The 25,881-nt window shown below is 49.4% G+C and overlaps 7 protein-coding genes across 10 annotated transcripts; 3 read left to right on the top strand and 4 right to left on the bottom strand.

Annotated features, from left to right (window-relative positions):
- Positions 1-459: 459 nt before the first annotated feature.
- On the top strand, positions 460-3,537 carry FVEG_03865 (hypothetical protein; the record flags this gene model as incomplete). The annotated part of the gene is made up of 1 exon (XM_018891533.1): positions 460-3,537. The coding sequence occupies one exon, from the start codon at positions 460-462 to the stop codon at positions 3,238-3,240; it is 2,781 nt and encodes a 926-aa protein (XP_018748058.1). The 3' UTR covers positions 3,241-3,537.
- Positions 3,419-11,314, bottom strand: FVEG_15350 (E3 ubiquitin-protein ligase TRIP12). Of its 2 annotated transcripts, XM_018904474.1 has the most exons (6): positions 10,372-11,314; positions 9,388-9,687; positions 9,221-9,324; positions 4,334-9,160; positions 4,133-4,282; positions 3,419-4,083 (listed from the first exon to the last, which is right to left on the bottom strand). In XM_018904474.1, the coding sequence occupies exons 1-6, from the start codon at positions 10,476-10,478 to the stop codon at positions 3,887-3,889; spliced, it is 5,685 nt and encodes a 1,894-aa protein (XP_018748059.1). In that variant the 5' UTR covers positions 10,479-11,314; the 3' UTR covers positions 3,419-3,886. The 2 variants fall into 2 exon arrangements, with proteins under 2 accessions (XP_018748059.1, XP_018748060.1); XM_018904475.1 differs by having other exon boundaries at positions 9,388-11,314.
- Positions 11,315-11,863: 549 nt separating this feature from the next.
- On the bottom strand, positions 11,864-13,548 carry FVEG_03868 (2-oxoisovalerate dehydrogenase E1 component, alpha subunit). The gene is made up of 2 exons (XM_018891534.1): positions 12,824-13,548; positions 11,864-12,770 (listed from the first exon to the last, which is right to left on the bottom strand). Exons 1-2 carry the CDS (start codon positions 13,397-13,399, stop codon positions 11,997-11,999), a joined length of 1,350 nt encoding a protein of 449 aa, XP_018748061.1. The 5' UTR covers positions 13,400-13,548; the 3' UTR covers positions 11,864-11,996.
- A 714-nt stretch (positions 13,549-14,262) lies between these two features.
- Positions 14,263-17,576, top strand: FVEG_03869 (ubiquinone biosynthesis methyltransferase). Of its 2 annotated transcripts, XM_018891536.1 has the most exons (3): positions 14,263-14,314; positions 14,480-14,782; positions 14,837-15,624. In XM_018891536.1, the coding sequence occupies exons 2-3, from the start codon at positions 14,517-14,519 to the stop codon at positions 15,492-15,494; spliced, it is 924 nt and encodes a 307-aa protein (XP_018748063.1). In that variant the 5' UTR covers positions 14,263-14,314; positions 14,480-14,516; the 3' UTR covers positions 15,495-15,624. The 2 variants fall into 2 exon arrangements, with proteins under 2 accessions (XP_018748063.1, XP_018748062.1); XM_018891535.1 differs by lacking the exon at positions 14,263-14,314 and having other exon boundaries at positions 14,443-14,782; positions 14,837-17,576.
- FVEG_03870 (hypothetical protein) lies at positions 15,493-18,628 on the bottom strand. The gene is made up of 3 exons (XM_018891537.1): positions 18,417-18,628; positions 17,926-18,073; positions 15,493-17,876 (listed from the first exon to the last, which is right to left on the bottom strand). The coding sequence occupies exons 1-3, from the start codon at positions 18,423-18,425 to the stop codon at positions 16,456-16,458; spliced, it is 1,578 nt and encodes a 525-aa protein (XP_018748064.1). The 5' UTR covers positions 18,426-18,628; the 3' UTR covers positions 15,493-16,455.
- Positions 18,629-21,504: 2,876 nt separating this feature from the next.
- Positions 21,505-21,965, bottom strand: FVEG_15351 (hypothetical protein; the record flags this gene model as incomplete). The annotated part of the gene is made up of 2 exons (XM_018904476.1): positions 21,505-21,542; positions 21,857-21,965. 2 exons carry the CDS (start codon positions 21,963-21,965, stop codon positions 21,505-21,507), a joined length of 147 nt encoding a protein of 48 aa, XP_018748065.1.
- On the top strand, positions 21,607-25,690 carry FVEG_03871 (hypothetical protein). Of its 2 annotated transcripts, XM_018891539.1 has the most exons (4): positions 21,607-22,116; positions 22,269-22,987; positions 23,032-24,746; positions 24,798-25,690. In XM_018891539.1, the coding sequence occupies exons 3-4, from the start codon at positions 23,070-23,072 to the stop codon at positions 25,005-25,007; spliced, it is 1,887 nt and encodes a 628-aa protein (XP_018748067.1). In that variant the 5' UTR covers positions 21,607-22,116; positions 22,269-22,987; positions 23,032-23,069; the 3' UTR covers positions 25,008-25,690. The 2 variants fall into 2 exon arrangements, with proteins under 2 accessions (XP_018748067.1, XP_018748066.1); XM_018891538.1 differs by having other exon boundaries at positions 22,269-24,746.
- Positions 25,691-25,881: the final 191 nt, after the last annotated feature.

Here is a 25,881-nt window from a genome sequence, read left to right as displayed (position 1 = left end):
TGGGTAAGGTAGTATATGAGGCGCGTTTCGTGGTGTCGAGCGTTTTGAGGAATGGACTTTATATATCTCGGTATATTTATTGATCTCTACAAATCTCTGCGATACTTGCTTGGCTGGAGTCTGTCTTATCATGGAGTCGTATTTATACTTGGTTGGTTTCCTCCGTTTTATACTATTCTTCTAATTATAGGCCTCGTTACTGAGGCGCGATCATTAATTGCCCCCACTACTTTACGCGACGAGACGCGTCGCGAGCTTGGACATGCAGGGAAGCTACGCCACTTAACGCCCTTGGGCCCTTGTAGCTCCACTTCATCATCGACATTACATCGAAGTTGCCTGAATATATCATGTTCATCCACTCCACGGACAATATGTCGACTTTCATATGCTGCTTTACTTGAACTCAAGCCCAAAAACTACTGTATCACGTCGTTGAGCGACTTTAACACCGCAATCATGACGCCCAAAACCCGCTCAGGCGGTAAACCCGCACCAAGTCGTGTCTACCATTCAACTCCCGCGCAACAGCAAGCACAGTTCCCCGCGCGTAGAAAGGTTGTTCGAACATATGGAAAACAAAATCGGAAGAAGCAGGCGGAAACACCCTCGAGACTTTTTCGACAACAAACCTTGACTCAAATCGACTTTGTATCGAGCTTGGAAGGGAACGAGGACCCGATCGTCCTGAGTGATAGTGAACAGGATGAAATGCAGTCAGACAAGGAACAAGAAGACCAAGAAGAAGACGAGGAACCTGTTTCGAGCGGGCGGAAACGACGAGCGAAAGCGAAAGTCACTTCTAACAAGAATGAGCGAGCCAAGCGAAGACGGACATTGGGTGATGATACAGAGGAACAGCCAAAACCGAAAAAGGAAAGGAAATCGAGCCGACGTAAGACGATGGGAGATGCACCTAGTTCGGCCTGCCATACACAGACTTTGACCCAATTCCTCGGCCGCGATCCAGCCCACGCCGAGTTTATCAAGGATTCTGAAGATGAAGATAATGATGACGACTTCCAGCAATGGTTGGGCGATGCGGCTAGTCCAAGTCCACGAAAGACCCGAAAACAGAAGAACGTTTCACCTGTCAAGAATCAGAAAACTCCAAAATCGATATTGAAGCGTAGGCCAGAAGAACCAACTCTTCAGCGGGAAGAGTCTATTGTGCCACAGACACCTCAGAAGCAGACACCGCACAAGAATGTTCAAGCAACAGAAATACCTTCCTCGAGCCAGCTGTCTGCGCCGCCTAGCATATCGTCAACACCCGCTAGCATGATGCTGGAACGCTATGGTCCACCAGACCTTGCCAATCCGTCGCCTCTCAAAGGAAAGACATCTTCACCAGCGAACCCATCTCCGCTGAAGGAGCTAAGAGGACGACCTAAGACAACATCGTCGCCTCGAAAGCACGAGTGCATCATCCAGGATTCTTACGCCACCGACAGTTGGGGGTCTACTAACCGTACACCTCTCAAGGAACTACCTGTGGATTCGCCGAACAAGACACCAAGAACTCCAAAAGGCGTCATTGAACCGTTTGAAACATCGTCTTCTGCGATGGACGAGCTGGAGACGCCTACCAAGTCCAGAAGGAGGAGGACTAGTGAACTCGGTGGAAGTCAGAGGAGTGGTAGCCCCACGCCAAGGATGAAGCGAGTATCACCAGGCAGTGGAAAAAAGAAGGTCATGCTCGAGATACCTGATTCTGAGGATGAGGAGGATGAAGACTTTGGTGACGAGAACGACGAAAACGCTTTCGTTGCTGGTGCTGAAACGCAACTCGTTATGAGCGAGATTGCTTCATCTGAGGAAGAGGTCATTAGAGCATCCTCCTCTTCTATGCAAACGACGAGCGTTAAAACTAAACGACAAGCCGTTGCAACCATTTCCTCTGAGGAATCGTCTGGCTCAAATGGTCAAGCATCAACATCAACCTCTTCACTCCTGTCTCTGAGTTCTCGACCTACTACACTGCCCCCTACACTCCCTCCCCTCTCAGCAACTCCCCAGGCCAAGAGCCGCCCCCGACCAGCAAAGCCTGTTCGCAAACCCATCCACCGTCCTCTTCCGCCAACTCAAACTCAGCCACTAGAATCTCAGCGTGTACCACTGGCAACCCTTCAATCACTGCCCCCTGCATCGGCTCGTACAGACGTGCTCCTGTCGCTACCCCAGGACATTATCGATGATGTGATAGAAGGTTACCAGGCTGATCTTATACTCAACTTTAAAATACCGGCACAAGTGGTTCGCTTCTGGCTCTACGATGGGGACCTGTTGCGATTTATGGCTTGCGCTGACCCTGGTCGTGTTACTGAAGGTCCAGCCTGGCGTTATCACCTGACTCAAGTCTACGAACTGAACAACCCTGTTGAGGGAAATGATATGCGGGAAGAGGGATGGATCGACGGTGATACTGCTCGCTATGTCTATTTCCCACCTGCTGTCGTAGGTCAGTTGCTCTGGAACTTACGGCATGCTCTATTTAAAGAGAATACACCAGGAGACGAACCAACACAGACTCAAGCTACAGTCGAAGATGATGACAGTGGACGAGTTGATCTCTTTGCCAACTCTTCACAACCTCTACCAGCGGACAAGACGCCCGTCCCTTCCTCAAGCATGAGCGTGTCACAGCAAGTCGAAGCCCAACTGAAGAGTGACTTCGCTCAATCAACCCAGTTCCCAACTTCGGACGATATTCTCGTTCCCTCAACCCCCGAGGAGGAAAACAACAACAACAACAACAACAACAACAACAACAACAACAACAACAACAACAACAACAACAACAACAACAACAATGAAAATACTACTCTCCCAACCACCCACATCGCTTCTTCTCCCACAACCATCAAACCTCCTCCTCGTCGTACCCCCTTTGCAGCATCTTCTTACCGCGCTACCCGCCCTTCACTAAGTAGTGCCTCCAAACGACCTGCCGTCCGCCCATCTCAGGCAACTACCGTCTCTCAGTCTTCCACCCCTGAGCAACACTCGTCGTCCGTTCGCCGCCCACCGCTACACTCTTCCAGCAGTATAGGTCTTCCTGAGGGCCTCTTGGACGAGGATGATGACGATGACGCCCTGCATCTGCTGTCGGGGTACAATCCAGGCTCGTCGCAGCTGCTGACAAAGAGCCAGATGCTGCCGGACAGCTTGTTGCGTGACGACACAAGGGTTCCGCCTGAAATCTGGGACTCGGATGACGATGATGATGAACGATTGTAGAATTTTGGCATGACTCTTTGATTTATTTCTGCGTTTTTTTGTATCTTTTGCCCTAGGACAAGTGTAAGATGCGTGTAAGGGAAGAACGTAGGATAGCCTCGTTTTTCACTTATTGGACATGTATGTATGAATGGCTGAACTGTAAGCTTTGGAGTTAGGAGCATTTGCTTAACTATATTCTGTCGTCAATAATCAACGCAACTAATAACGCGAAACACGAATAGTATTTACGTAGCCACTGTGGAGTTGAGATAAGGATAGGCAAACACACAATTTCATCTCTATAACTACTTTGCCTAAAGGCGGTATCTTAATCATTGCCCTGCCTCTCCTTCGTTGTTCCTTGGGAAGAGGCTTCAAAAATATGCCATGCCGTTCCTGTGCTTCTCATAAAAACAAGTCCTGCGCCGTCCCCCAAGCCATGCAATATTGTGTTACTGTGGGCGCCACGTCAGATGCCCTGTCTATTTCCATCATTTCGGTCCTTCGTGGGGGCGTATTGTTTCATCAGGGGCATCAAGCGAATATAAAAACTTTTCCTGCCAAGTCGTCCAAGAAAAGAGCGTCGTTGTCATCGTTCTGTTGCTCAGGTGCCATGAGAGGCCCTAGGCATTGTGTTGTGCAGTACTTCGGAAGATAAACCAATCTACGACAGATGGAACGCTCCCTGGCCTTCCTTGACTGCTGTGAAAAGCTGCTTCCTCATGATCTCAATGGTAGAGTAGTCTGGAAGCTTCAAGTAGTTGACACACGTCATGACACTAGGGAGGTAGTCGTCGGACGTATAAGGGTGCTCACTTGGTTTGCAGACCACAGTGAACATAGGTGTCAGAGACTTGAATCCTAGGGAAAGTTAGAAATTGACCATCAACAGCCGGAAGACGAAACATACCTCCAATGGGGAGCTTCGGACTTCCAGTGGTGAATTGTAAGAAGTCACGGCGCTGCGAAGCATCAAATTCGCTCATTGTATGGAGCAGATTCTTGACGGTCTTGCTATCCATGTTGTAACCATGATCGGCCTTGATCGAATCAAGGAGAGCTGATGAACTGTTAGCGTATATCAGAGGTAAAACTGTAGGACTATACATACTCTCAAGTGACCAGTCCTCATCTACACGGCCAAACAAGGTGACCAACTCATCTGGCGTGAAAGCACTCAGTGCAGAGTAGGGGAATACCTGTGAGAATCCAGCACGGAAGGCATCAACTTGGCGACGAACACCAGACCCAAGAGTCATATCAATGACCTTCTCCAGATACGAGTCCACATTGTCAATAGTAACTCGTTTCTGGGAACCATTATCCTCCAGCTGAATATTAGGATAACCTGGCAAAGTGAAGTCGAGACAAAGGTCATCAAGCTTGACGCCATCGATAGTAATGCTTTGTGTGTCAGCAACCTTTTGTGCTGGTGTACGATTGGGGTCTTCATCGATTTCCTTCTTGGCCAAGGCAAACTGCTTGATGGCCTTCAATGAACGAGCAAGGACAGGATCGACAATTTTCACAGCCCCCAATGATGGTTTGACTCCAGATGAAACTGCATCCCCAATGCGGAAGAAGATGGGGTTGAAGTGAAGATCGATGATTCGGGAGTCAATCATGGACCGCGCAACAAACTTTCCAAGCATCTTGAAAAGATGCAGAATCCGCTCTCCGTTAGGTGTCCCAGCCTCTTCATCGCTCTGCGGCCGAGGGAAGAGCCCAGTGGCTCCAGACACAAACTCATCAGAGCCGTTCGAATCGACCTCGCGCCAGAGTTTGAGCTTCCTCTTTGAGAACTCTTTCGAGACTGTTGAGTAGAACTCGAGAGTGGGACCAAGACCAGTGCCCACCTCCTCGAAATACTCCACTTCTAGGATACTCTGTGAAGCACCATATAGCTCCATGACTTTCAAGGCCGATTCAAGGATCTTCTGACGTGAGATCCTAACTTTTTGTCGTTGAAGGCGACCGAGGAATGGCCGTTCGTTATTTCGATCTCTTCGGTTGTCCTCCGCAGACTGGGTATTCTGCCACCTCGCCATTGATCGGGCATATCCGAAAGATGTAGATTGAAGGAATAAATGTCGAGTCTCAAATGGGAAGAGGAAGGGATAAAGGCGAGCTAAATCCTCCGCCCAACTAGGTAGACAGTTGCTGGCAACAATCAAGGGCTCCTCCAACTGACGATTCAACTTCGCTGTGAGTTTCGTGTTGACGAACTGTGATAACGGCTCAACATTCAGGCCAATAACGCTGTTCTTTTTCTCAATCAAAACATCTTCAATGTTCGAGTTGAGATCGTGAAGAATGTTTAATAGGCGTAAAATTGATGACGTTGTTGGGTTCTTGGCAAGGGAAGCGGGGATTCCATGTTCATCTTCACCATCAGCTTCCGTGTTTGAAGAAAATGAAAGAGATTCCGCAGGAGGTGGCCCAGGTACACGCTTGAACTTGATTGGGTGCACAGTTGACCAGATGCTTCTGCTTAGATGCTCATCTGAGTTAGAAGCTGAAGTATGGACAGCGCGGTAGATGGTAGTCTCATTGGGGATCAGCTTGTTGTCAAGACTGAACTCGATGTGCCAATCTTGGGGCACTGCCTGGAGAGCGGACGCATAAGACATTGGCCTCGACGATGACAAGGCTGGAGTAGGTGTGCCTTGAGAGCCAACTGAGGGTCCACCCGCACGGCTAGGTACACCAGATCCAGTTGGTGTCGCGATTCGAGTGCCATCTTCCTTGCGTGCGGTGACATGGCCGCCAGTAGCGACCTCCATGTTGACAGCAGAAGTATCCTCAGGCGTCGATTCCTCTTGCATGTCTTCTTCGAGCTCACCAACAATGGCATCCAATGCACCGCTGTCTCCGACGTCATCGTCATCAGTCAGCTGCTTCTCGTCGGCGCATTCTAGTGTATCTTGCATTTCCTCGTCATCAACAGGCGGAGGCCGAGGCGCCGGGGGTGTATTAGCGGCGCCATGCCGTCTTGAAGAGCGTCTCAGCGCCCCTTTATCGCGAGACGGCCCAGCAGATTGGTCTGGTGTGGCAGGGGCAGCCTGTGACTTTGATTTGCGAAGTGCTTGGGAGCCAGATGGCGTAGCAACAGCAGGCGGCGGCGGTATCGGAGGTCCCGAGAAAGGGCCTGATCGTTCAGCTGCTGCTAGACGGGCTGCTGCTGCGCTACTCAGAGGAAGACCCGCGCTGTTTGCCATAGCGGCAAGTGCTCGAGCAACTCCATCCCTGCGGGCGGAGCCACGAGATCGCTCATTGATACTGATCCTAGGCCGTAAATAGTCATCAAGGGATTTGAAAGTCGCGATGGCATGAATTGACACCATTATATTACGATAAGGTCGAGGTATTTCGGATTCATCATCGGCAACAAGACGAAGTCGAATCTGCTTCCCAAGCATGGAAGCAGGACTACTGTGGTTGCCGTCAAATGTGTTGTGATGCACCGTAATAACCTCAAAATGCTCTGACCTACTGAGCAAGTCCTGAAGCTTGTGAATCATGACGCTGAAAGGCGTTGCCGGAGATTCTGCAGTTGCAGTTTTTGGCTTCGCTTTGACGGTGTATGCCATGAAGACTTCTAGGAACGTTGACTGGGCGGCACGGGCCAGTTTCTCATCTGGGTTGCTGAAAACCTCTAGAAGCACACGGACAAGACCAGATGCCAGAAGTTCTGCGCTCGTAACACTTTCCAAGACGTCGGTATCGAAATATGATGCAAGCTTGGTGAAGAGTTCCCTTCCTTTATCGGCCGTAACGTTGCTGGGCATCGGCTTGAGATAGAAGGCCTCAAGCTCACCAGCCAAATCTGAAAGAGCATCAAGGATTGCTGTTGCCTTGAGCTTCATAGCCTGGCCATGGCCTTCAGTCTCATGGGTCTCCAAGAACTTCTTGGCGACGTCTCGAGTTCGAGATTTCATGGATCGCACGTCGGAGACAAGACGATGGAGAGGGACCTCGAGAGACATGGTAGATCCCCGGGAGCTAACAGGGGACATATCCTCATTCTGCGCCTCGCCATTCTCGTTATCATGCTCTTCGTCTTCGTCCTCATCATCAGAGGACTCGCGTTCCTCATCTTCTTCGTCTTCCTCATGCTCAGATTCCTGGTCTGAGGACTGTTCGTTGTCTTGTTCGCCCTGAGACTCCTGTTTTTCACCCTTGCCTGGCTTCTCTTCAACTGCGTCTTCCTCCTCAGCAATCTTGGTGATCTCAAGAAAGACTCCTTCGCGATAGAATTGATACCGGTAGATCTTGTCGAGTCTGCTTAGTAGCAGCTCGGCCGCTTGCAGACCAAGCATAACCAGAGATGCGTGGTCTTGTTGTGAAAGAATGGAAGCGAGGAAAGAGGCATAAGGTACCGGAGTAAGCGCCTCAACCAAGATGTCCTCATCAAGATTCGAGAGCATCTTCAATTGTGCTGTGAGGACTTTTTGGCGGACGCTCAAGTTGACAGTACTGGAGAACGCATCCGTCAAAGTAGGGAAGATGATGAGCGCAAATCGGCGAACTTCGTCTTTGCACTCTTCAAGAAGCTCAATGCGCTTCTCATTCGTAGACCTGCGGTTCCTTCCCCCACTGGCTGCCGAGTTTGTAGGATCTGCCGAGGCTTGAAGTTCGACAAAATCACCATATGAGGGATCTGCATTTCGTGGTAGGTTAGGTAGTAATTCGCAAATGACATTGAGCGTCTCAATGATCTGATCTCGGGGCCGATGGATTAGAGCCTGCATGATTATAACACTGTCCAGTTTGGAGGCAACATCTTCGGTACCGCTGGGTGGTGAAACCCCAGTCAGAATTTGATACAATGTCTCTACCACATTAAGCTTGAAGAGCTCTGCGGAAAGACGAGGGCTAGCTCGCGCAGTGAATGCCAAAACTCGGAGAAATTGTGTATGGATACTGGAGCCAATCATGTTGGTCGTACCGGGAACAAGAAGTCGCAGCACACCTCGAAGAAGGTCGACGCTAACAAGTTCCTCAAGTTTGGAGGGTTGGTACTTGAAACTCTCGACGATGCCAGAAACGCAAAGCGAGGCCTGCTCCACGACCCGCTGATCACTGCTATTGAGAACGTTGAGAAGTGTAGGCATAACATCTCGCACTACTGGGAAAGAGTCTTCGGGGATGTTGCGGCAACAGTTTGCTGCGGTAGTAACGGCAGTTCTCTGCGTGCCGGTAGCAAAAAAGTCGAGATAAGACAAACAAGCAGTAAGGCCACCCTCACGAACGATACTGGCAGGATATTCGACCGATATCTTTTCCAATGTGCTCAGGGCCTGCTCTGCCAAATCGATAAAAGAAATTTCGAGAAGTTTTTGGCACAGGACAGGGACGGCGCTTCCATAGACGACGTTCGCAACACTGGCAGGCAAAGCCTCCATCAAATTTGCCAAGCAACGGCACGCGAGCAACATGATTTCGGGGCTTTCTTCTTTGTTCATGAGGGAAACCAGCTCCTTAACATACGCATCGGGAGAGAAGTGGCCAGAGAGGTTGTCTTCGTTGGAAACTAGAAGTATTTCTGATAGCTCCTGCAGAGCTATTAGCTGCACTGAGAGATCATCAACTCGCAGATTGTGAAGAATCTCCCGGAATCGAGATGTTAGGCCGGACATCATCCCTGTGAGTGCTCTAAGTGTGCTGGATAAACTGCCTGGAGGGCCACCAAATCCGCCAAAAGGATCGTCTTCGTCGTCTTCGTCTTCGTCGTACCTTCGTGATCCCTCTTCATCTTCGTCCTCATCATTGTCTTCGCTATCGTCATCGTCGTGGTGATCGATGGGAGGAGGAGGGGGTGGTGGTGGTCCTGGGTCTTTGTTCTCGTCGGTACCCGTCATCGGTGTATCTTGATCAACTGCGCTGTCAAGATTCCGTTTCGATCTTCGGGTGGTCAAAGTTGTACCAGATGTGGTTTCTACAGTCATCGTCAGTTCTGTGCCTCAGCAATTCCAACTTATCCACGGAATATACAAACCTGATGGAGGTCCCGTGGTCTTCTTAGAACGGCTCGATTTTCTGCTAGAAGACCCTGAGGGGATGGAGGGCTCTAGAGGATGCGCAGATCCGGGTACGTTGTTACTAGGGTCGTTAATACGTTGAATCTAAGCCATCAGCTATAAGCACTTTGCATCAAAGACTTACTCCGGGCTGTCCATATCAACAGCGGGCTTTCCCTTTCGCCGAGATCGGGATGTGATGTGATTGTTATTGTTGGCGTTTGGAGGTGGAACGGCTTCGGGAATCTTTTGTCTCTTGGACCGTCGACCTGAAGACCCAGAGGGTGGTAATGCGTCGTTGGGGCTCTTCTCGGCGGCGAGCCCTTTTCGCTTGCGTGTGGATGGAGTAGTGGAGGGTATGGCCGGGACGTCAGCAGCGGCAGGAGCAATATTGTTAGTTTGGGCTGCCTGACTCGCTGCTTGACGAGCCGAAGATCTGGTGATTCTAGAAGACATAATTGTCGTGAGCTTGAGGATACATCTGCGTTAAGGCAAATAATGGGGAAGATGTGAGAGATGATGTTGACGGATGTTGCACGGAGGATGGAGGGAGAAGAAGGAGAAAGAGGAAACACGAGCACGAGCCGTGGCTGAAAAGTCAAATACTTCGAAGACAGTGTTTGCTCTACAAAAGCCTATGTTGTGGCCAAGGATGACAGAGCTTTGTCAGTGAAGAAGGCTATTGAACAGCTATAGCTAGCTGAAAGACAGTTTTTGGGCCAACGTCAAAAAAGTCTGGGTGGACAAAAACAGCAGTTGACTAAAAACAGGCGTGCGTGCGTGCAAGTTTCATGGGGAGTGCGAAATGCGTTTTGCGGTTTCTTGTCTCGATGTGCGTGAATCAGCAACGTAGCAGAGCAGCGGCGGTGCTGGGATGACGAGGGTGTCTGTCCCGTTTGAGCGACGCAAAGAGCGGAGCGACAGGGTGAGTAACAGACAAGACGAGATGGAGACGCAACCGCAGGCGCAAGGCAGATGATACGAGGTGAAGAAATGAAAAGTGAAGTGCAGCGATATGATGTGAAGTGAAGCAAACGTAGGCCAGTGCAGTGCAGTTGAGTGACAGTAGAAGTCAAGGATGAAGATGGACGGACAACAGACGGGGGAAGGATAAAAGGGTTGACCCTACCTATGGGCTGAAGAAGCGGCGGAAGCGGGAGAGAGATTGGCAGTTGAGGTTGTCGAGGTAGAAGGAAGTCGCACTTCGTTATCACCTGCCGATGTTCGTTCTGCCATGCCCAGACGACCTACGCCATCAGGAAGGCAGCGGGCAGGCGCGGGCGCGGCGGGGTCGTTGTTTCTCTCCGAAAGTCGAGAAGGCGATGAACTGATGACGAGAGCGATAGCGGGTTATCGATTAAGGTAAGGTAAGGTAGGTATTTACGGTGTAGAGATGATGCGGTCTAAGGATATCTTTCTGTGCTGCAGATGAGGCCAGACTTGATGTTACAGAATAAAGTCTCGGAGAGAAATGCCACTCTGGAGGTGAGAATAAGATGAGAGGAGGAGAAAGGTGAGTGGTGTTTTTTGGGTTTTGGGTTTACAGATACGAGTCTTGTCTGGGGGGAGAAGAGGGAGGATGATGGCTCTTCAATTGGGTGGATGTGGTGGTTGACGGACGGTCAAGTCGGGTTGACGTGTGTGAGCTGGTCGACTCCACTATCTGCGGCCCTGAGGACACTGGACACACGGCTCGAGGCGAAAAACACATGCGGCACTGAGTGTACGGAGTACGACCTGAGGTACGTTTGCGATAAAGCTGGAGACTTGTCATGTATTCCACGAACTCGAGGCACTGTGATTCTGTTGAGCCAGCCTTATCGACTGCAAGCAAACATGCACTGTGCCGGCTCAGAGAGGGGCTGAGGGGCCTCTGTTCTAACATGGCCCGGTGGTCTTGTGCCGTTTCTGTTCACATTACATGATGCATTTATCATCCCTTTCAGTCATAACTGTTGTCATACATTGAATAACCACACATGGAGTCCCCTTAAGAACGATCTAGCACTGGAATGATCTCCCATGTAAATATACAGTCCATAGTGATTCAACATCACGAAACAATGTTATCAAGGTGCGGCTTGAGATCCGTTCTCAGCATGTGGAGCGGCCCGCTTAGGTCCATAGGGGCGTCTACCTTATACCTTTACTCAGTAAAACCCACTGGAGAAGTCACGCTAATGAATGTGGCAACCATCCATCCATCTCTAGGTGCCTAAGGTAAGGTAGCCATCAACATCGGATATTGCACGGTTGAATGGGCCAAGAGAGCCTCAAGCTCCTTGACTAAAATTTTCTGGAGTTTGATAGAAATCATGTTCGTAGCACAAAAATGAGACGGTTAACTGACTCTGGCTCACTGAGGCTTATCGTCATTCTCGGATGATTCATTATGTCGCTGTTTGGATACCTAACTTTGTGCTGCCCGCGTGACAACAAGGTACTTTGAGCTTTAGATCTTGTTGCACTAGACGGGATGGAGGAACAGACTACATTAGTATTTGCATAAGATCTAAGCTTATTATGGTTTTCAGAAGAACACCTCTGGCCATAATAAGATCAACGAGATATGCTCGAAACCAATGTCATCTGGTGGACGCACAACGCATTACTAACAAGAACCACAAACTGATGTCACTTATAACTATACCCACACTGGTTGAATTTTTTACTGAATTGATTAGAATATCATTCGAGATTGTTCTTTGATTTTGCATCGGTTGGGCTATTCATCGCCCCATTACAACTTCTATCTCATGGCTTCAAGCTATCCTTACCACCCTCAAACTCAGCAACATCATACTCCTCGGGATACTTATCCAGCATCTCCTTAAGCTCCTTCATCTGCGCCTTCAAATCATCTGTCAACTCTTCGTATATATCCTCAAACATGCCCCGAATCGGGGGCTTCTTCTCCCGCTCTGCCTCACTGAACGCCTTCAATATCTCCTTGCGAAGATCACTGCGAGCCTCCTTCTCCTTGGCCTCATCCCAGATGCCTTTCGCTTCCATCCACTTTCGTAGTCGAGTGATAGGGTTGTCGCGACGCTTCCAGTCTTCAACTTCTACACGCGCACGGTAGGCGAACGAGTCATCTGATGTGCTGTGATGAGAGACACGGTAGGTCATGGCTTCAATGAGAACTGGCTTCCCACCATCTTCAAGGGCCATCTCACGTGCCTTCTTTGTAGCTTCTCTGACGGCCCAGATATCGTTACCATCTATTCGGATGGTATCGATACCGTAGCCGATACCACGGCTGGCGATACCATCACCACGGTATTGGTCTAGTGTAGGCGTTGAGATAGCATATCCGTTGTTTCTGCAGATGAAGATAACAGGGCACGATCGTGTTGCGGCAATGTTAAGAGCAGCATGGAAGTCTCCTTCACTAGCCGCACCCTCACCAAAGTATGCCGCTACCACACGGGCTTTGGAGCTGGGGTCTTGAAGTCTTTGCATCTTGAGAGCATAAGCGGCACCGGAAGCCTGGGGAAGTTGTGTCGCTAATGGAGACGAAATTGAATGCTATTCCACCGTGTTAGTTTTGGATTGGTGGCTTCAGCTCGCATCACACTTACAATATTCAGCTCTTTGCTTCCGTAATGGACAGGCATGCTGCGTCCTCGACTTGGGTCGTTCTTGTTACCAAACAACTGGCTCATGAAATCTTTGGCTGTAAACCCTCGCTCCTTAAACACGCCTTGCTCTCTGTATTGACAGAACATAACATCGTCTTTGTCGAGCACGCTTGAACTTCCAATGCTGACGGCCTCCTCGCCAGCACTAACCATATAGAAGCTCAATCGACCTTGTCTTTGCGCATCAAACATAATCAGGTCCATAATCGAGATGAAGACCATATCTTTGTATAGACGAATAACCTCCTCATCGGAGATATCAGGTTTGAACGATTCATCCACCACAACTCCATGCTGGTCTACAACGCGATACGTCGATAAGGCAGGATACGACTCGGGATCTTCGAACTTGAGAGAGCTTGTGAACGCGCTTTTCAAAGCACCAGGAAAGGAGACAAAGTTGGAATTGGGCCGTTGCGATACACTGCTGGCTGATCGGATAGTAATGGGTGTTACATGTGGTCTAGAAAGGGTGACCCGTCGCAGGGCGACTTGACGCAGAGCTCGGGACTTCATGATGGATGTGTATGTGGGTGCTTGGGTTTCTGGGGTGTCAATTGGAATCTGGGCTATGTTTTCTTTTATTCAAATCGCCGGACGTCAATGATACGCCAGATAGACAGTAGACCGTATTACCGAGGGGTTGTTGTGTCTGAGACCGCGAGGAAGCGACGTCATCCTGAGCCGACTCCAACCCGTGAAAGCCGAGACGGCGAGATAGTAATAAGCCGTGGTTTGACGATGTTCGGCATCCTCAGCCAGTATTTGTTTCCAGGGGTGTCTTACTTCTTCGGCAATTGGTTGACTTGACTTGCTTGCCAAACCTTATACCGTGCCTCCAGACATGGCCAACCATTCATCATGTCATGTTTGATGCCAGCCGTAAAGCCAAACCCATGATAGCCATGAGGACCCCAACTTATCCCCCACACAAAGTTCTTATCGCTCTCCCCCACACTCGCGATAAACTCCAGATCTCCATGGATGGATCCAGTCCCAGCTCCAGCATCTGCCACTTTTAATTGCAGCTGTCACCAGCTGCCAGTGAATCTCAACCACAGTTCAATATGTAGCCATATGCACCATGGCAACCAGAACATAGAATCACTGTCAAAACTGACCAAGCATACAGTTGAAGTAATAGAGAAACATCTGCAACCTTGTAACTTCTAATCTCTGCACAACAACACCGTGAAAGACATCGCCAGGAGTAACATCTAATCTAGCTCTTCGAAACGATTTTCGATATGCCCGCCACTCCAGCAGTAGCCATCGCAATCGTTTTTCTTACCCTCTTCGCAATTTTTGCACTCCTTGCCTGGTGGTTGAAGACCCGGGTGCGCACCTTCATTCAAGCCATCTTTAAGCACCGCCAAGAAAAGAACAAGGGTAATGCTTCAACCGTTGCCAACTCTGGAGAAAGCGTCTAAGGTGAGATGAGATATCCCTATTATCTTTCTTTAGTGCCAGTCTCTCGATTCGACATTGAGATCAATGTCAGCCACTGTGGCTACAAGGCTGGGGTGCCACGATTTCTGACCCACCGCAAAACTCCAACTCTCAGCCTCGTATGATTTTCGAACTGACCTCAACCAGAGCTTCCCATAACCTGCGAGGCCCAACCACATTCACAATGGCCTCGCGTACAGCTCTCCGGGGCCTCTCCCGCACATTAAAACCCTCGAGATGCTCTCCTACTTTCGTTCGGCCATTTTACTCTACCAATGCCGTCCGTGGCGACAAATCAACCCCTACATCTGATCGACCTACCCACTTTGGATATGAGACTGTCACAGAAGCAGAGAAGCAGCAGCGTGTTGCTGGTGTATTTACAAGTGTCGCCGAATCCTACGATAAGATGAATGATTTCATGTCTCTGGGTATTCATCGTCTATGGAAGTGCGTTCAGCCTCTTTATACCGCACGGTGTAACAAACTAACATTGAAACGTAGGGACTACTTTATCTCTTCCCTCAACCCTGGTGCTACGAACCCCCCTGGTCAACCTCAGCGCATTCTCGACGTTGCTGGCGGAACCGGCGATATCGCTTTCCGACACCTTCAGCACGCCCATGAGTTCAACTACAATCCCAACGTCTCCGTTATTATCTCCGACATCAACCCCGACATGCTAGCAGTTGGTCGCCAGCGTTCTCTTGCACTCCCTGCGTCCCACCAATCTGCCCTCTCTTTTCTCGAGGCAAACGCCGAAGTCCTGCCCTCTCAGATTGAGGATAACTCGCTCGATCTTTACACAGTTGCCTTCGGTATTCGCAACTTCTCCAACATCCCAGCTGCTTTGAAGGAAGCCCACCGGGTTCTGAAGCCTGGTGGTGTATTTGCCTGCCTTGAGTTCTCAAAGGTTGACAAGCACCCCATCTTCAACACTATCTATAAGCAGTGGTCCTTCAAGGGCATTCCTTTGATCGGTCAACTAGTGGCAGGGGACCGCGACAGCTACCAGTATCTGGTCGAGAGTATTGAGAGATTTCCCAGCCAGACCGAGTTTAGAAACATGATCAAGGATGCAGGTTTTGTCGTTGCTGGAGAGGGCTACGAGGACCTGACTGGCGGTATTGCTGCTATTCACAAGGGAATGAAGCCCGTATGAGGTGGCTAAAAGATACACATGTAATTTAGTCTGTAAAATAGTCCATCAATCACGATCAGCATCACGAATAGTCAATCACAGTCTAGCATTGTACTAGGAAGTTAATTCATTCCAAATCGTTCCTCAACCTACTCCCCCTAATCCAGCTTCCGTGAACGTCATCATCACATCCACGTCTCCGAAATGCTTTCCAGGGCCCAGAACGATGTTTTTTTAATTCTCTTCACAACTGAACTCCATACAGGTCAAAACTAAAGAAGCCGTACCCTCGATGTCAAGGATTTTCGACTCCGAAATCTCATTAGGTACACGATACATGAAAACGAGGCCGGTGAGATATCCTCGCTTTTCCTGTTGCTTAAGCCCCTATCAGATCAGATCAAGGCGTAACAAGCAGGTGATGCCCAAAAAAAGCAGGCAAAGATAATAAAAGGCGCATGGAAAGAACCAGGGCCTCATAACGGTTGTTTAGTGACACTCAACTTTTGAGTATGGTATTAATCGGCGGCGGGTGTGGCGGGAGCAGCGGCAGGCGAAGAGGTGCCCGTCTCGCCCTTGAGGCCTCCTCGACCACGTCCACCCCGTCCACGATCTCCGCCACGGCCGCGACCACCACGTCCACCGCGTCGGTTAGATTCGGAATCACTGGCTCCTCCAGCGCTGCGATATCCACTGGTGTTGGTGGCACCGCCGCGTCCGCTGGCACCCCAGTTACCAGCACCACCTCGGTTGGCATATGTCTTGCCCTCGCGATGCTGGAAAATCTTGACCAAAGGCTTGGATCGATCCTCCTGGGTTCTAGTCTTGACATCCTCAGGAAGTCTGGCCAAAGCAGCATCACGGTCCTCTGTCGTCTTGAACTGAACAACCTTGTTTGAGTTACCCCACTTGTCAACCTTAAGAATCTTGTTCTTGTCCTCCTCGCTGAACAGATCTCGACACTGATCCTCGGTGTTGACATTCATAATGAAAAGACCGATGATGTCCGAGGCAGGTGTCTTGGGAGCGGGAGAAGAAACACGCTCAGGGTGCGCTGAACCATTAGCTGGAGCGGAAGCCGGAGCTGTGGCCTTCTCAGTGTCTTTGCTGGGAGGGGCGGGAGCAGGACTGTTCGAGCTGGGGCAGGTTGGGGAGTCGCCGGCTTGGGAGGGCCGGGCAGAGGAGTTGCGACAGCAGGCTTAGCAGCCTGGACTGTTGAAGGCTGTCGGCTGGTAGGAGGGGGGACACTGGACTGGGTCGAGGGAGGGGTAGGAGAAGGAATACCAGCTGGGCCAGCTGTGGTGGGAGGAATTCCGGGCTGCTGCTTGGCGCCACGGTGAGAGAAGTTGAAGCCCTGAGCACGCATCTCAGTACCAATACGGCCATCCTGAATCTCGAGAACCAGGTAGCCAAAAGCCGCATCAGCAAGGTTAAAGTTCCACATATTCTTGAAGGCACTTTCGTCGACTTGTCCGAGGGAAGCCTGGCCAGCAGCCGGGCCGCCAAAGGGGTTGCCACCAGCAGCAGTGGTTGGCATCTTCTCGACGATTTGCAGGGCATTCTTCAGAAGATTCTGTTGCGCCTCATTCTGTTGGATGGCAGGCTCCACCTCACTCTTGACAGTCTCCCAGACATCGTTAAAAGAAGCCTTGGAGGCAGCAAGCTTGCCACGGTAATGGTCGAGAGTAGGGTTGACGCTGAACTCATTGTAAGAGCTTCCATATCGGAAGTGGAGTCCGGCAGAGATAGAGAAGTCGGCCTTCAGGGTTACAGAGAGTTGATTCAAGATGCCCTCACGAGCAGGGGACGCATGTGTGATAAAGATGCGGGTTTCGGTAGGATCGTAAACTCGATGCGCCGTGTCGACAAGCTCACCCATTTGCAGGAGAGTTGTCCACATAGTACCCTGACCACCAGCAATGGTAGTACGACCTTCGCCATTGTCGAAAAGCTTATGCATGACAACAGCACCACCAAGACCAAGTAGTCGCAACTTGACACCGCCAACCTCTAGTAGCATTGATCGAGCCTCGTCGATGATGTGCAGGTTTGGGACCTTGTACTCGCCGGTTCGGAACTTCTCTAGTACTCGGACATCTTCGCAAGCGCCCCAGACGGTATAAACGGGAACATCAAGCTTGACCTCACCGCTGATAAGGAGAGGCAGCTCCGAGAGAGGAAGCTCATTTGGCGGAAATCGGGACTTTACGGGGCCTGGTCCTCCTTGTTGAATAGCCTTCTTTACGGGCTCCGAAATCAGGGGCGAATACTGAGCAACATGCTTAAGCGTCTTCTCGGCGATTCGTTCCAGGGAAGTGTCGTCGTAGAAACCAAAATCACCGGTGTGGATGATATGGTCAGCTCGGGCTTGTTTCGCAAGATCATTGAGTGATCTCAGATTTCCTATATGGTGTTCAGTGTTCGTCCAACTGAGTCGCCCGTAATCACCAACCTCGAACATCGGCAATACACAGAACTCTTAGAGGACCGGTTTGAAGGACGCGGCCCTGGTTGGGCAAAAGTGGTGCAGCACCAGTGGGAGGAAGACCACCAGCACCGTTCTGAAGGTAGCCTGGGCCCGGGTTGTTGTATGCTCGCGGCTGTTGGGGATGTGTTAGCTAATGTCTTCCTCAAAGTGGAAGACTGCGCAATCGGGGTGGTCGCATTTTCGTGGAAGTGCATATGAACGTGGAGTTGCGGATCTCGAAGTTGAGGCCATCTAACGGGGCGCAACGGCGGGACAACACGCGAGCGGGGAGAAGGCGGGCTTGGGAATAAGGCAACAAGGAGGATGCGAGAGAGGCAGAAATGGCCATGGGCTATCTGACAAGGTGTTGCAAATAATGCGAGCTTATGCTCGCATGTGGAAAGCCGTGAACAGTGCGAGGGAGATGGGCAAATAGCGGATAATAGAAGGGGCCATGTCATGGGAAGAGCACTCACAGCAGCCATTCTATCAATCAACTGATTCTATACACTCGAAGTCGGTCGGAGATTCGCGTGTTCGGATAATCGCGTGGGCGGTGAGAAAGGATGCTCTGATAATGAGATAGAGCTCCCGGAAGAGGATGAATGGGTATCAAAAGAGGTGACGATGTGGAATGGAAGACAGGGAGGCAATCACGGGGAGGTGGATTTTCGTAGCTGTAGCAAGGCTACCTCACCTCACAGGTAGAGATAATTTCTAGGTGGCCCCAAGAATCGGGAGTCAAGGCTTTACTCTTTTCGGACTAGCCGCATCAGCTTCACCTCTGACGAGGTGCCTGTCCGCCTCAGGAGTTATTTGGGCCTAGACCAGGGGAAGCTCATTCAGTGATGCTCTCGAAACGGTTAATGGTCGGCAATCGTAGAGATGACCGTTTGAGATCGAGTTCCTGTCACCACCATTTTGCTCTGAAAACTCCTTACCCTGCACAAACAATACAACCTCAAAGGAAAACATATATCAATAGCAACGAGAAAGACGTCATAGTTTCTCTCATCGTTGCCTTTAGATAGACAGGCTTTCTAAACCTTTGTCTTGATTCCTCCTAAGTATCCCATTTTATTTGAATGATCCGTAATCATAGCTCTCCATGCAGGTCGCTGATTGTTTAGGTCAAGGCTTCACCAAGACCAAGCATTTACTTTCTTGCCTATCCTGACTTGCCTATGCACCGAGCCACATAGCCAAGCCGATTCCTGACATTAAACCTTCATTCTAAAAGGCCATAAAGCCCGTCCTCATTTGTCGAATCCAATGGACAGTCCTGCATGACAATCAGACTCAGCCATACAATCATTTACACCGGGGTTCATACAGAGTAACAATCCTGGCTTCTGTTTTAATGTCCATTACCTGAGGCCTAAAATAGCAAGTGAAAGAAAACATCGTATTCCTTGTTTATGGCCTGAGGAATAGTTGAAGCGCCAATGCGAGCTTACTGTTAGCGGTTGAATGGCCTCAGGGAGCGAGAGAACTTCAGGCTTTAGACCAAGGGGCCATAATCACTGGTCTAAAGGCTTGCCAATATATACTGAACCTATCTTGGACTTTGAATCTTTCAGTATAGAGATTGTAAATTTTGTTGCCTCCCATAGCATTGGTATCTCGCAGTATCTAATAAGGTAAGGGTGTCAGTTATACGAAATCACATTCTACCTATGTATGGGTCTAAGACTATTATCAAGCAACCTTGTGGACAATCACATATGAAGATCATTAAAGAGGCCAGCTTGAGCAAGAAAACTGTAAGCCACGAAAGTTTGTTAAAGGCTGTTTCGGTGCTTGATGTTCCTTTGAAGCTCCCTTCAGACGAAGGAGATCTGTGATGGTGCGGAGCGATGCCTACTTCCGAGTCCACAACCATCCCCGCATGATTTGAGTAGGTACTCCGTATATCTATCTCCCTTCTTGTTCAATACGTAATAACTTCAGCGGGGTAGACTTGTCCCTCGGAGCAATAGCGTTTGGACATCTAATGCAACTCTGTTTACCTTGGATTTGATACGACTTGAAAATGGACAAATCCCTAACCGATGCTGTAAAATTCTGTAAAAGAAACCCGGGAACTACTACGAAACAGGAATAAATCATATAGTAGACCACATTTTCACACGAAGATACAGAAAAAACATGGGTCTCGCCTTGGCTCTTGGATATAGCTTTGCTGATCTGAGACAAGGATAACACCCACATGAGACCGATCATGCGGTCATCAAGCACTCTATCTATAACAGGAAACAAACAGCAAATGGACCATGAATTGCTTTAGGGAAACGAAACAAGCTTTGAGAAGAGTATGCTAAAGTTACACAGCCATTGGACTGTAGACCAGGCTAAATTACCAGTATTCAGTTAAGCGGAAAATGAAGTAAGGCAATTATGTCTGAGTATAAATGCTGATATAGTAAAGGCCCTTTGGACAAATACAGCAAGTTCGCATCTTAAGAAGCTCCTATTTTTTTTCTCTTTTATTGTAAGTTCTTAATCACACTTGGCTTAGGCTGGCATCCATATAATGGTAAGATTCTGGTGAGGCGCCCAGTGATTGCTGATACGGGCAGTTGACTAACCTCCACTACTATAATCGGCGTTTCCCTCCCTTCTTTGCGCATTCTGCCTACCAAGTATCAAGTAGCTGATTTACGTACCTAGGCTTTACCTCTATAATACTGATTGGAAGCCTTCGTCCAGGTTCCCTGAGTCTCATTCTTCTGCTCTATGGTCCTATTCATCCAATAGTGATACGAATAATAGCAGGTCTAGACAATACAGAACACATGAAGCCCAACGCACATGTGCCTCTGTTTCACTGATAGATACTTAATTATAGCTCGCGCTACAAGCTCATTACGTGAAGAATGATCCAAACCAGGGTTCAACCGTGTCATTTGGCATGTGTTGAATGAAATGTTGTTCGTGTTGTCTGGAGCAGAAAGCCATGCCACAAGAGACATTCCTCACGGGTCAAAAGGACCGCGATTATTCGGTCCTGTTACCATGGCACCCCCTCAATGATATTAGCCGCTACGTTATGTGATATTCACCATCCATCACAGCAAGTAGGTTGCCATGCGCACCGCAGACGTGACAAGACCGTTCTTTCGGACATGAGAGACGAAGCCTTTTATTAAATCTGGCCAAGAAGAAAATGAGCCTGTCTGTCGGTTTCATTATGGGTAAGCAAGGATGGACCCTTTTTCAGGGCTCTTCACTCCTAGTTTTGATTCGAGGGATTGAAGGGGACATTGACCAGCCCAGCACAGACGTTCAGCGAGTTAGAAACTCAAAGCAAGGCTTGATGGCCGCATCCATATAGGTAACTTGGGTACCTGACACATGATTTATCAATCATGCACAGCTGTCTGATTAGCACGAATATCTGAACGGAAGCCAGGTTGTATGTTTATTCTTAGCAATGGATCCAAATGGATATCTTCAAGATACTTTCCGTCCAGAGTTATAGTGAGGTAGATGTCCAACTCTGTTCCAGCATGGAACTCACTCACATGGGCCTGCGGCACTGAACCACCCCGACGGGCGCCAACTTTAGTGCAAGATAGCGCTGTGATACAGTGGAACAGCGCCTGATGACCCGCTGTAAGCGCCTCCACCACGTGACCTACCTTGACACGTCTCATGCCCCGGTCCAAGTACCGTCACCCTTTGATTGCATGTACCTACCCTTACCAGGGCTACCCAACTTGTATCTCGCCTTGGACTTTGGACGAACCTCTTCTTTCTGTCTCCCTTGATCTGAGCCTTTGTCTATTTCAAAGAAACAGCCACAACCTCCTACCAGTTCCTCTACGATCATATCACCCGAAACGATTCAAGTAGACGATATCACCCCCACCAAGATACGATACTGGACACTAGGAACCCTTGACGGACGACATACAGATCAGCGGCTCGTCCTTACATCCTCCCCATGCGACAACAGACTTGACGAGATCGCCGTCGCAGGAGGTGACCAAACCTCTCACCCCTTCGAGCCACAGACGTTCCATTCCTCTGCGCCGCTAGTATCGTGGTGCACTAAGGCCCATGATAACGTAGATTCGACATTCAACATCGTTTCAATAGACAAGCCGGGATACCGCACACAGGCAATCGTGGGCGTGCAAGCCTCCGTTGAGGCCCACCCAGCCGTCGATGATGGTACGTCAATATTCACATACACCAAATGTTTATTTCTCTATACGGAACACGCAATCATGCGCAGTTGGTATAACTGCGCTCTTTTGTTCATATCGTCCCGGCTTTCTCAGGTTGTCGCCACCCATGCTGATCCTAGGTTGTTGTATGCATAGACATCATCTCGACCCCGCGGCGATGTTGGCGGCAGTTTTGCCAGCAGACGCGGCCATTCCAGTCAACTTTCGATTTCTGATCCAAGCCATCATGTCACCGAGGCTATTGGTACCCTGTATGGCGATGAGGACGATTCAGGATCAGAAGGTGGTCGGCCATTGAGTGTAAATCGTCCACTGAGCTTCATAGGCGGCCCGACACCTTACCAAGAATCGCTCCCTCGACCACCCCCAGATGATCGATTTTTGTCTGTAGACACACGAAGAGGACTTAAGCGAACCGATTCCGAATCGTCCGCCGGCGAGACATCACCTGTTAATGGCGACCCGACTAAACGCCCTCAACCGCTTTCACAAGGCCAGCGAAGTAACTCATTTGAACAAGGACCAAAATCACCGTTATCCCCCACGCTTTCACTTCGCGATGTTCAGGCCGACTCGCAATTCTCTCTCACGAACATTGATAATCCGAATGACATCGCTCAGGAGTTGAGTAATTTACAGGCCCTCAGGCGGCTATCGATGGATGTTGGAAACAACAAGGATCCTGATATGCCACCCATGTCTTTAATGGCTATGCCGACCATAGCACCAAGTGGTGACGACGATGAGAACGACCCTTCAAGACTACTCTGGGTGCCCGCTAGAGTGCATCCGGAGTTGGCTCCCGGCGAGTTTAAGTCGTTTCTTGAAAACAGAGTTCATTCGATAAGACGAAGGTCTGGAGACTCTTTTCTATCTGCTGATACTGATACTAGTGAAGGCGACCCGGGCGCTGGGGGCCTAAGAAGAAAGAAGTCCATGCTGTCACGTCAAATAGACAATTCAGGAGACGGCGGTGCTCTCGGTTACATCGATGGTGCTGAGCGATTAGATCGAAAACGCTCACGGGGCCACAGCCATGAACTCAGTCTGGAAGAACTCGTCAAAGATCCCACGAAAGCCGTTCAGAAATTTGCTCAGGAATCTCAAGTGGCACCCTCTGGACCTGAGAGCAATGCAGACGACATGCCAATTTTACCTGCTGCCCCAGGTATGGGACTGCGGAGGTCAACTCGAACAACATATCGCAAGGGCGGTAGCCTGCGTACTGGACCTTTGGCTCGACGGTCTGGACATAGACAACAACCTAGTGAGGATTCGAATTTTGCTGCGCTGGAAGCACCACCCGGTCACGGTCTTACACGAGTCCAGTCGGAGCCTGTGGCAGACAACTACTCACAACAAAATCGCACAGTCAAGCGATCACACAAGTTCTCTCAGGAGTCAGTGGAAGATTTCGATTCATATGATGAAACAAGGCAAGGGGCCAACAACAGCGAGCTCAAACGTGCAGAGACATTTCAAGATCAGCTACCCATCCGGTCTTCGCCGAGTCTTCCAACAATTGAGACCTCAACTTACCAAGACGCTCATGATCAGCATGAACAGAAGTTTCCAAAACGGTCATCGTCGCATAACGCAAAGACTCACCCTGTTTCTCAAAGAATGTCGGAACCCGAGCCCGTGATAGAGGAAGAACCTAGCCGCCCCAGTCGACGAAGCATTGGTCGACAGCCTGCGTCTCAGCCTTCACAACAGCAGCATACCTCTCGATCATCATATCCTCAAAGCCAATCCTTGAACGATAATCTTGCGGCAAACCCTTCACTACTCCCTGGAAGCGGCTCATCGCGAACTGATAGCCTCACTTTCATACCTACACTGAACCAGGATGAGCGAAAATCTGAAAAGAAATCGAAGAAGGATCGGGACGACGACTCAAGCTCGACTAAGTCCTCCGGAAGCGCCTGGAAATGGTTCAAGAGCACAAGTGATGATAAAGAAAAGAAGAAAGAAGAGAGTAAGAAGTCCAAGACTAAATCACTCGGCGAAAGAGTTCAAGACAACGTACGGTTAGATGTCATTCAAACATCGATTGATAAAAATGCACCCAAGGGTCGTGAGAGTCTGGTCCTTGACCGTGACAACGTGGAAAGCAAGTTGCAGGAAGAACGAAAGAAGGAGAGCCACCGCAAGAGTGATTCCAAGAGGGACAAGGATGGTAGTATCTTCTCGTCCATCTTCGGTGGAAGTAAGAAGAAGGAGGAGAAAGAGCGAAATGCGAAGAAGACACAACATCTCAAGGTTCCCGAGGAGCCAGTATATAAGCCCCTAGTCCCAGATGTGGATTACCACTGGACAAGATTTCCTCTTCTCGAGGAGAGAGCGATATATCGAATGGCTCATATCAAGTTGGCCAACCCCCGTCGGCCCTTGCTCAGCCAAGTTCTACTGAGCAACTTCATGTACAGTTACCTGGCTATAGTTCAGGCGATGCATCCTCAAATGAACGTGCCCATTTCGCCGCAGCAGAAACGCTTGGAGGAAGAAGCTCGACGCAAGCAACAAGAGCAGGAATACCTGGCTCAACAGCAAATGCAGGAAGAGCAAGATGCCCAAGAAGCCATGGATCAATACGACTTCGATTATCATCGGGTAAGAGATACTCAGACAATTATGTAAACGACCTTGCTAATTCGACTACAGGCCGCGGTACAATACGGCGAGTCTGGTAACGGAGAGGTTGATTATGTTGACGATGCTCAGATTTATGAGGATGAGCATGGCACAGATCACCACCAAGACTATGGCTACGACGATCCAGAAGGGTACGGGCCAGGATCCAAGGAATATTACCATCAGTACCATCACAATGGGAACGATCGTCGGCAGGATGGGCGAGAGGATATGTGGTAACAGGCCGAGTAGTTGTGCAAAGCTCATTCGCAGAGTTGATCATTATATATGTTAATGTTTTTATCATCACCGACTATCATTAGCTGCCGGGGCAAGTGCCTCAGACAGCGTGCAGCGTTTTCAATCAGCCCTAGCATATGGCGGAGTTCCGGAAGACGAGCGCACGAGGGCGTAACAGGCTTGCAAACATACACTTCCAATTTCTTTTTCTCCTTTGTGAAAGAAGAATGGCCACGAGATCGGCGTGGAGACAATCTTGTGTGAGCCTTTCTTGGTCTTCCTGTTTTCCCCTGCGCTGTCAGTCTTTGCAATAATGTTTGGTGGAGTTATTTGTTGTTGGAGCACTGGGATGAGCGTTTATCTTTGAAGAAGCGACGGACTGTCTGGCATAGGAGGAGAAAATAGTTCGTTTTCCTTGGGAGAATAATACTCAAGGTGCTGGTCACATATGTCTTGAACTGCTGTTGACGGTGTCGTCAACAACGATCAGGAACAGCATAAGGTATGAAGCTGTAGGATATGATCTAATAGAGATAGAACTGCTAGTATATGATGTTGGAAGTGTCCTTGAGCATGGTTAAATGTAGTTGCGAAGCAGTTCGTTCTGTCAAATATGCGCACCTTATTGTTCAATGATATTTCACATCCGGTTTGACACAGGAAACTTTATACGTAGTCTTCACCACTAACGGCTTTCTCAAGGTCCTGAGAGCGTGAAGTGCTTCCTTTACTGCCCGTAGTACCAGCTCCAAACGTGCCTCATCGACGACAAGCCTGATTAATACAGGCAAATTCCGTATGACCGGGCTTTATATATATCTACTAATATTTCCTAGAATCTCTAGAGTTCATGAGAACAGCGCTAACACTACCA

This window comes from Fusarium verticillioides, chromosome 2 (assembly GCF_000149555.1).
Source record: "Fusarium verticillioides 7600 chromosome 2, whole genome shotgun sequence".
Taxonomy (NCBI): Eukaryota; Fungi; Ascomycota; class Sordariomycetes; order Hypocreales; family Nectriaceae; genus Fusarium; species Fusarium verticillioides.
The sequence above is the reverse complement of the archived record's forward strand: the minus strand, read 5'-3'. Positions and strand labels throughout refer to the sequence as shown.

Bases quoted from the DNA above. Each gene is read 5' to 3' on its own strand.
- FVEG_15350 (XM_018904474.1), bottom strand. From the start codon at position 10,478: ATGGCAGAACGAACATCGGCAGGTGATAACGAAGTGCGACTTCCTTCT. The intron at 9,688-10,371 runs GTAGGGTCAACC...TATGTCTTCTAG, and splicing joins GCCGCTTCTTCAGCCCATAG to AATCACCAGATCTTCGGCTC. The intron at 4,084-4,132 runs GTATGTTTCGTC...AACTTTCCCTAG, and splicing joins TCCGAAGCTCCCCATTGGAG to GATTCAAGTCTCTGACACCT.
- FVEG_03868 (XM_018891534.1), bottom strand. From the start codon at position 13,399: ATGAAGTCCCGAGCTCTGCGTCAAGTCGCCCTGCGACGGGTCACCCTT. The intron at 12,771-12,823 runs GTAAGTGTGATG...ACGGTGGAATAG, and splicing joins GAAGCAAAGAGCTGAATATT to CATTCAATTTCGTCTCCATT.
- FVEG_03869 (XM_018891535.1), top strand. From the start codon at position 14,454: ATGATTTTCGAACTGACCTCAACCAGAGCTTCCCATAACCTGCGAGGC. The intron at 14,783-14,836 runs GTGCGTTCAGCC...ATTGAAACGTAG, and splicing joins GGTATTCATCGTCTATGGAA to GGACTACTTTATCTCTTCCC.
- FVEG_03870 (XM_018891537.1), bottom strand. The intron at 17,877-17,925 runs GTTGGTGATTAC...AACACCATATAG, and splicing joins GTGTATTGCCGATGTTCGAG to GAAATCTGAGATCACTCAAT.
- FVEG_03871 (XM_018891538.1), top strand. The intron at 24,747-24,797 runs GTAAGAGATACT...ATTCGACTACAG, and splicing joins ACGACTTCGATTATCATCGG to GCCGCGGTACAATACGGCGA.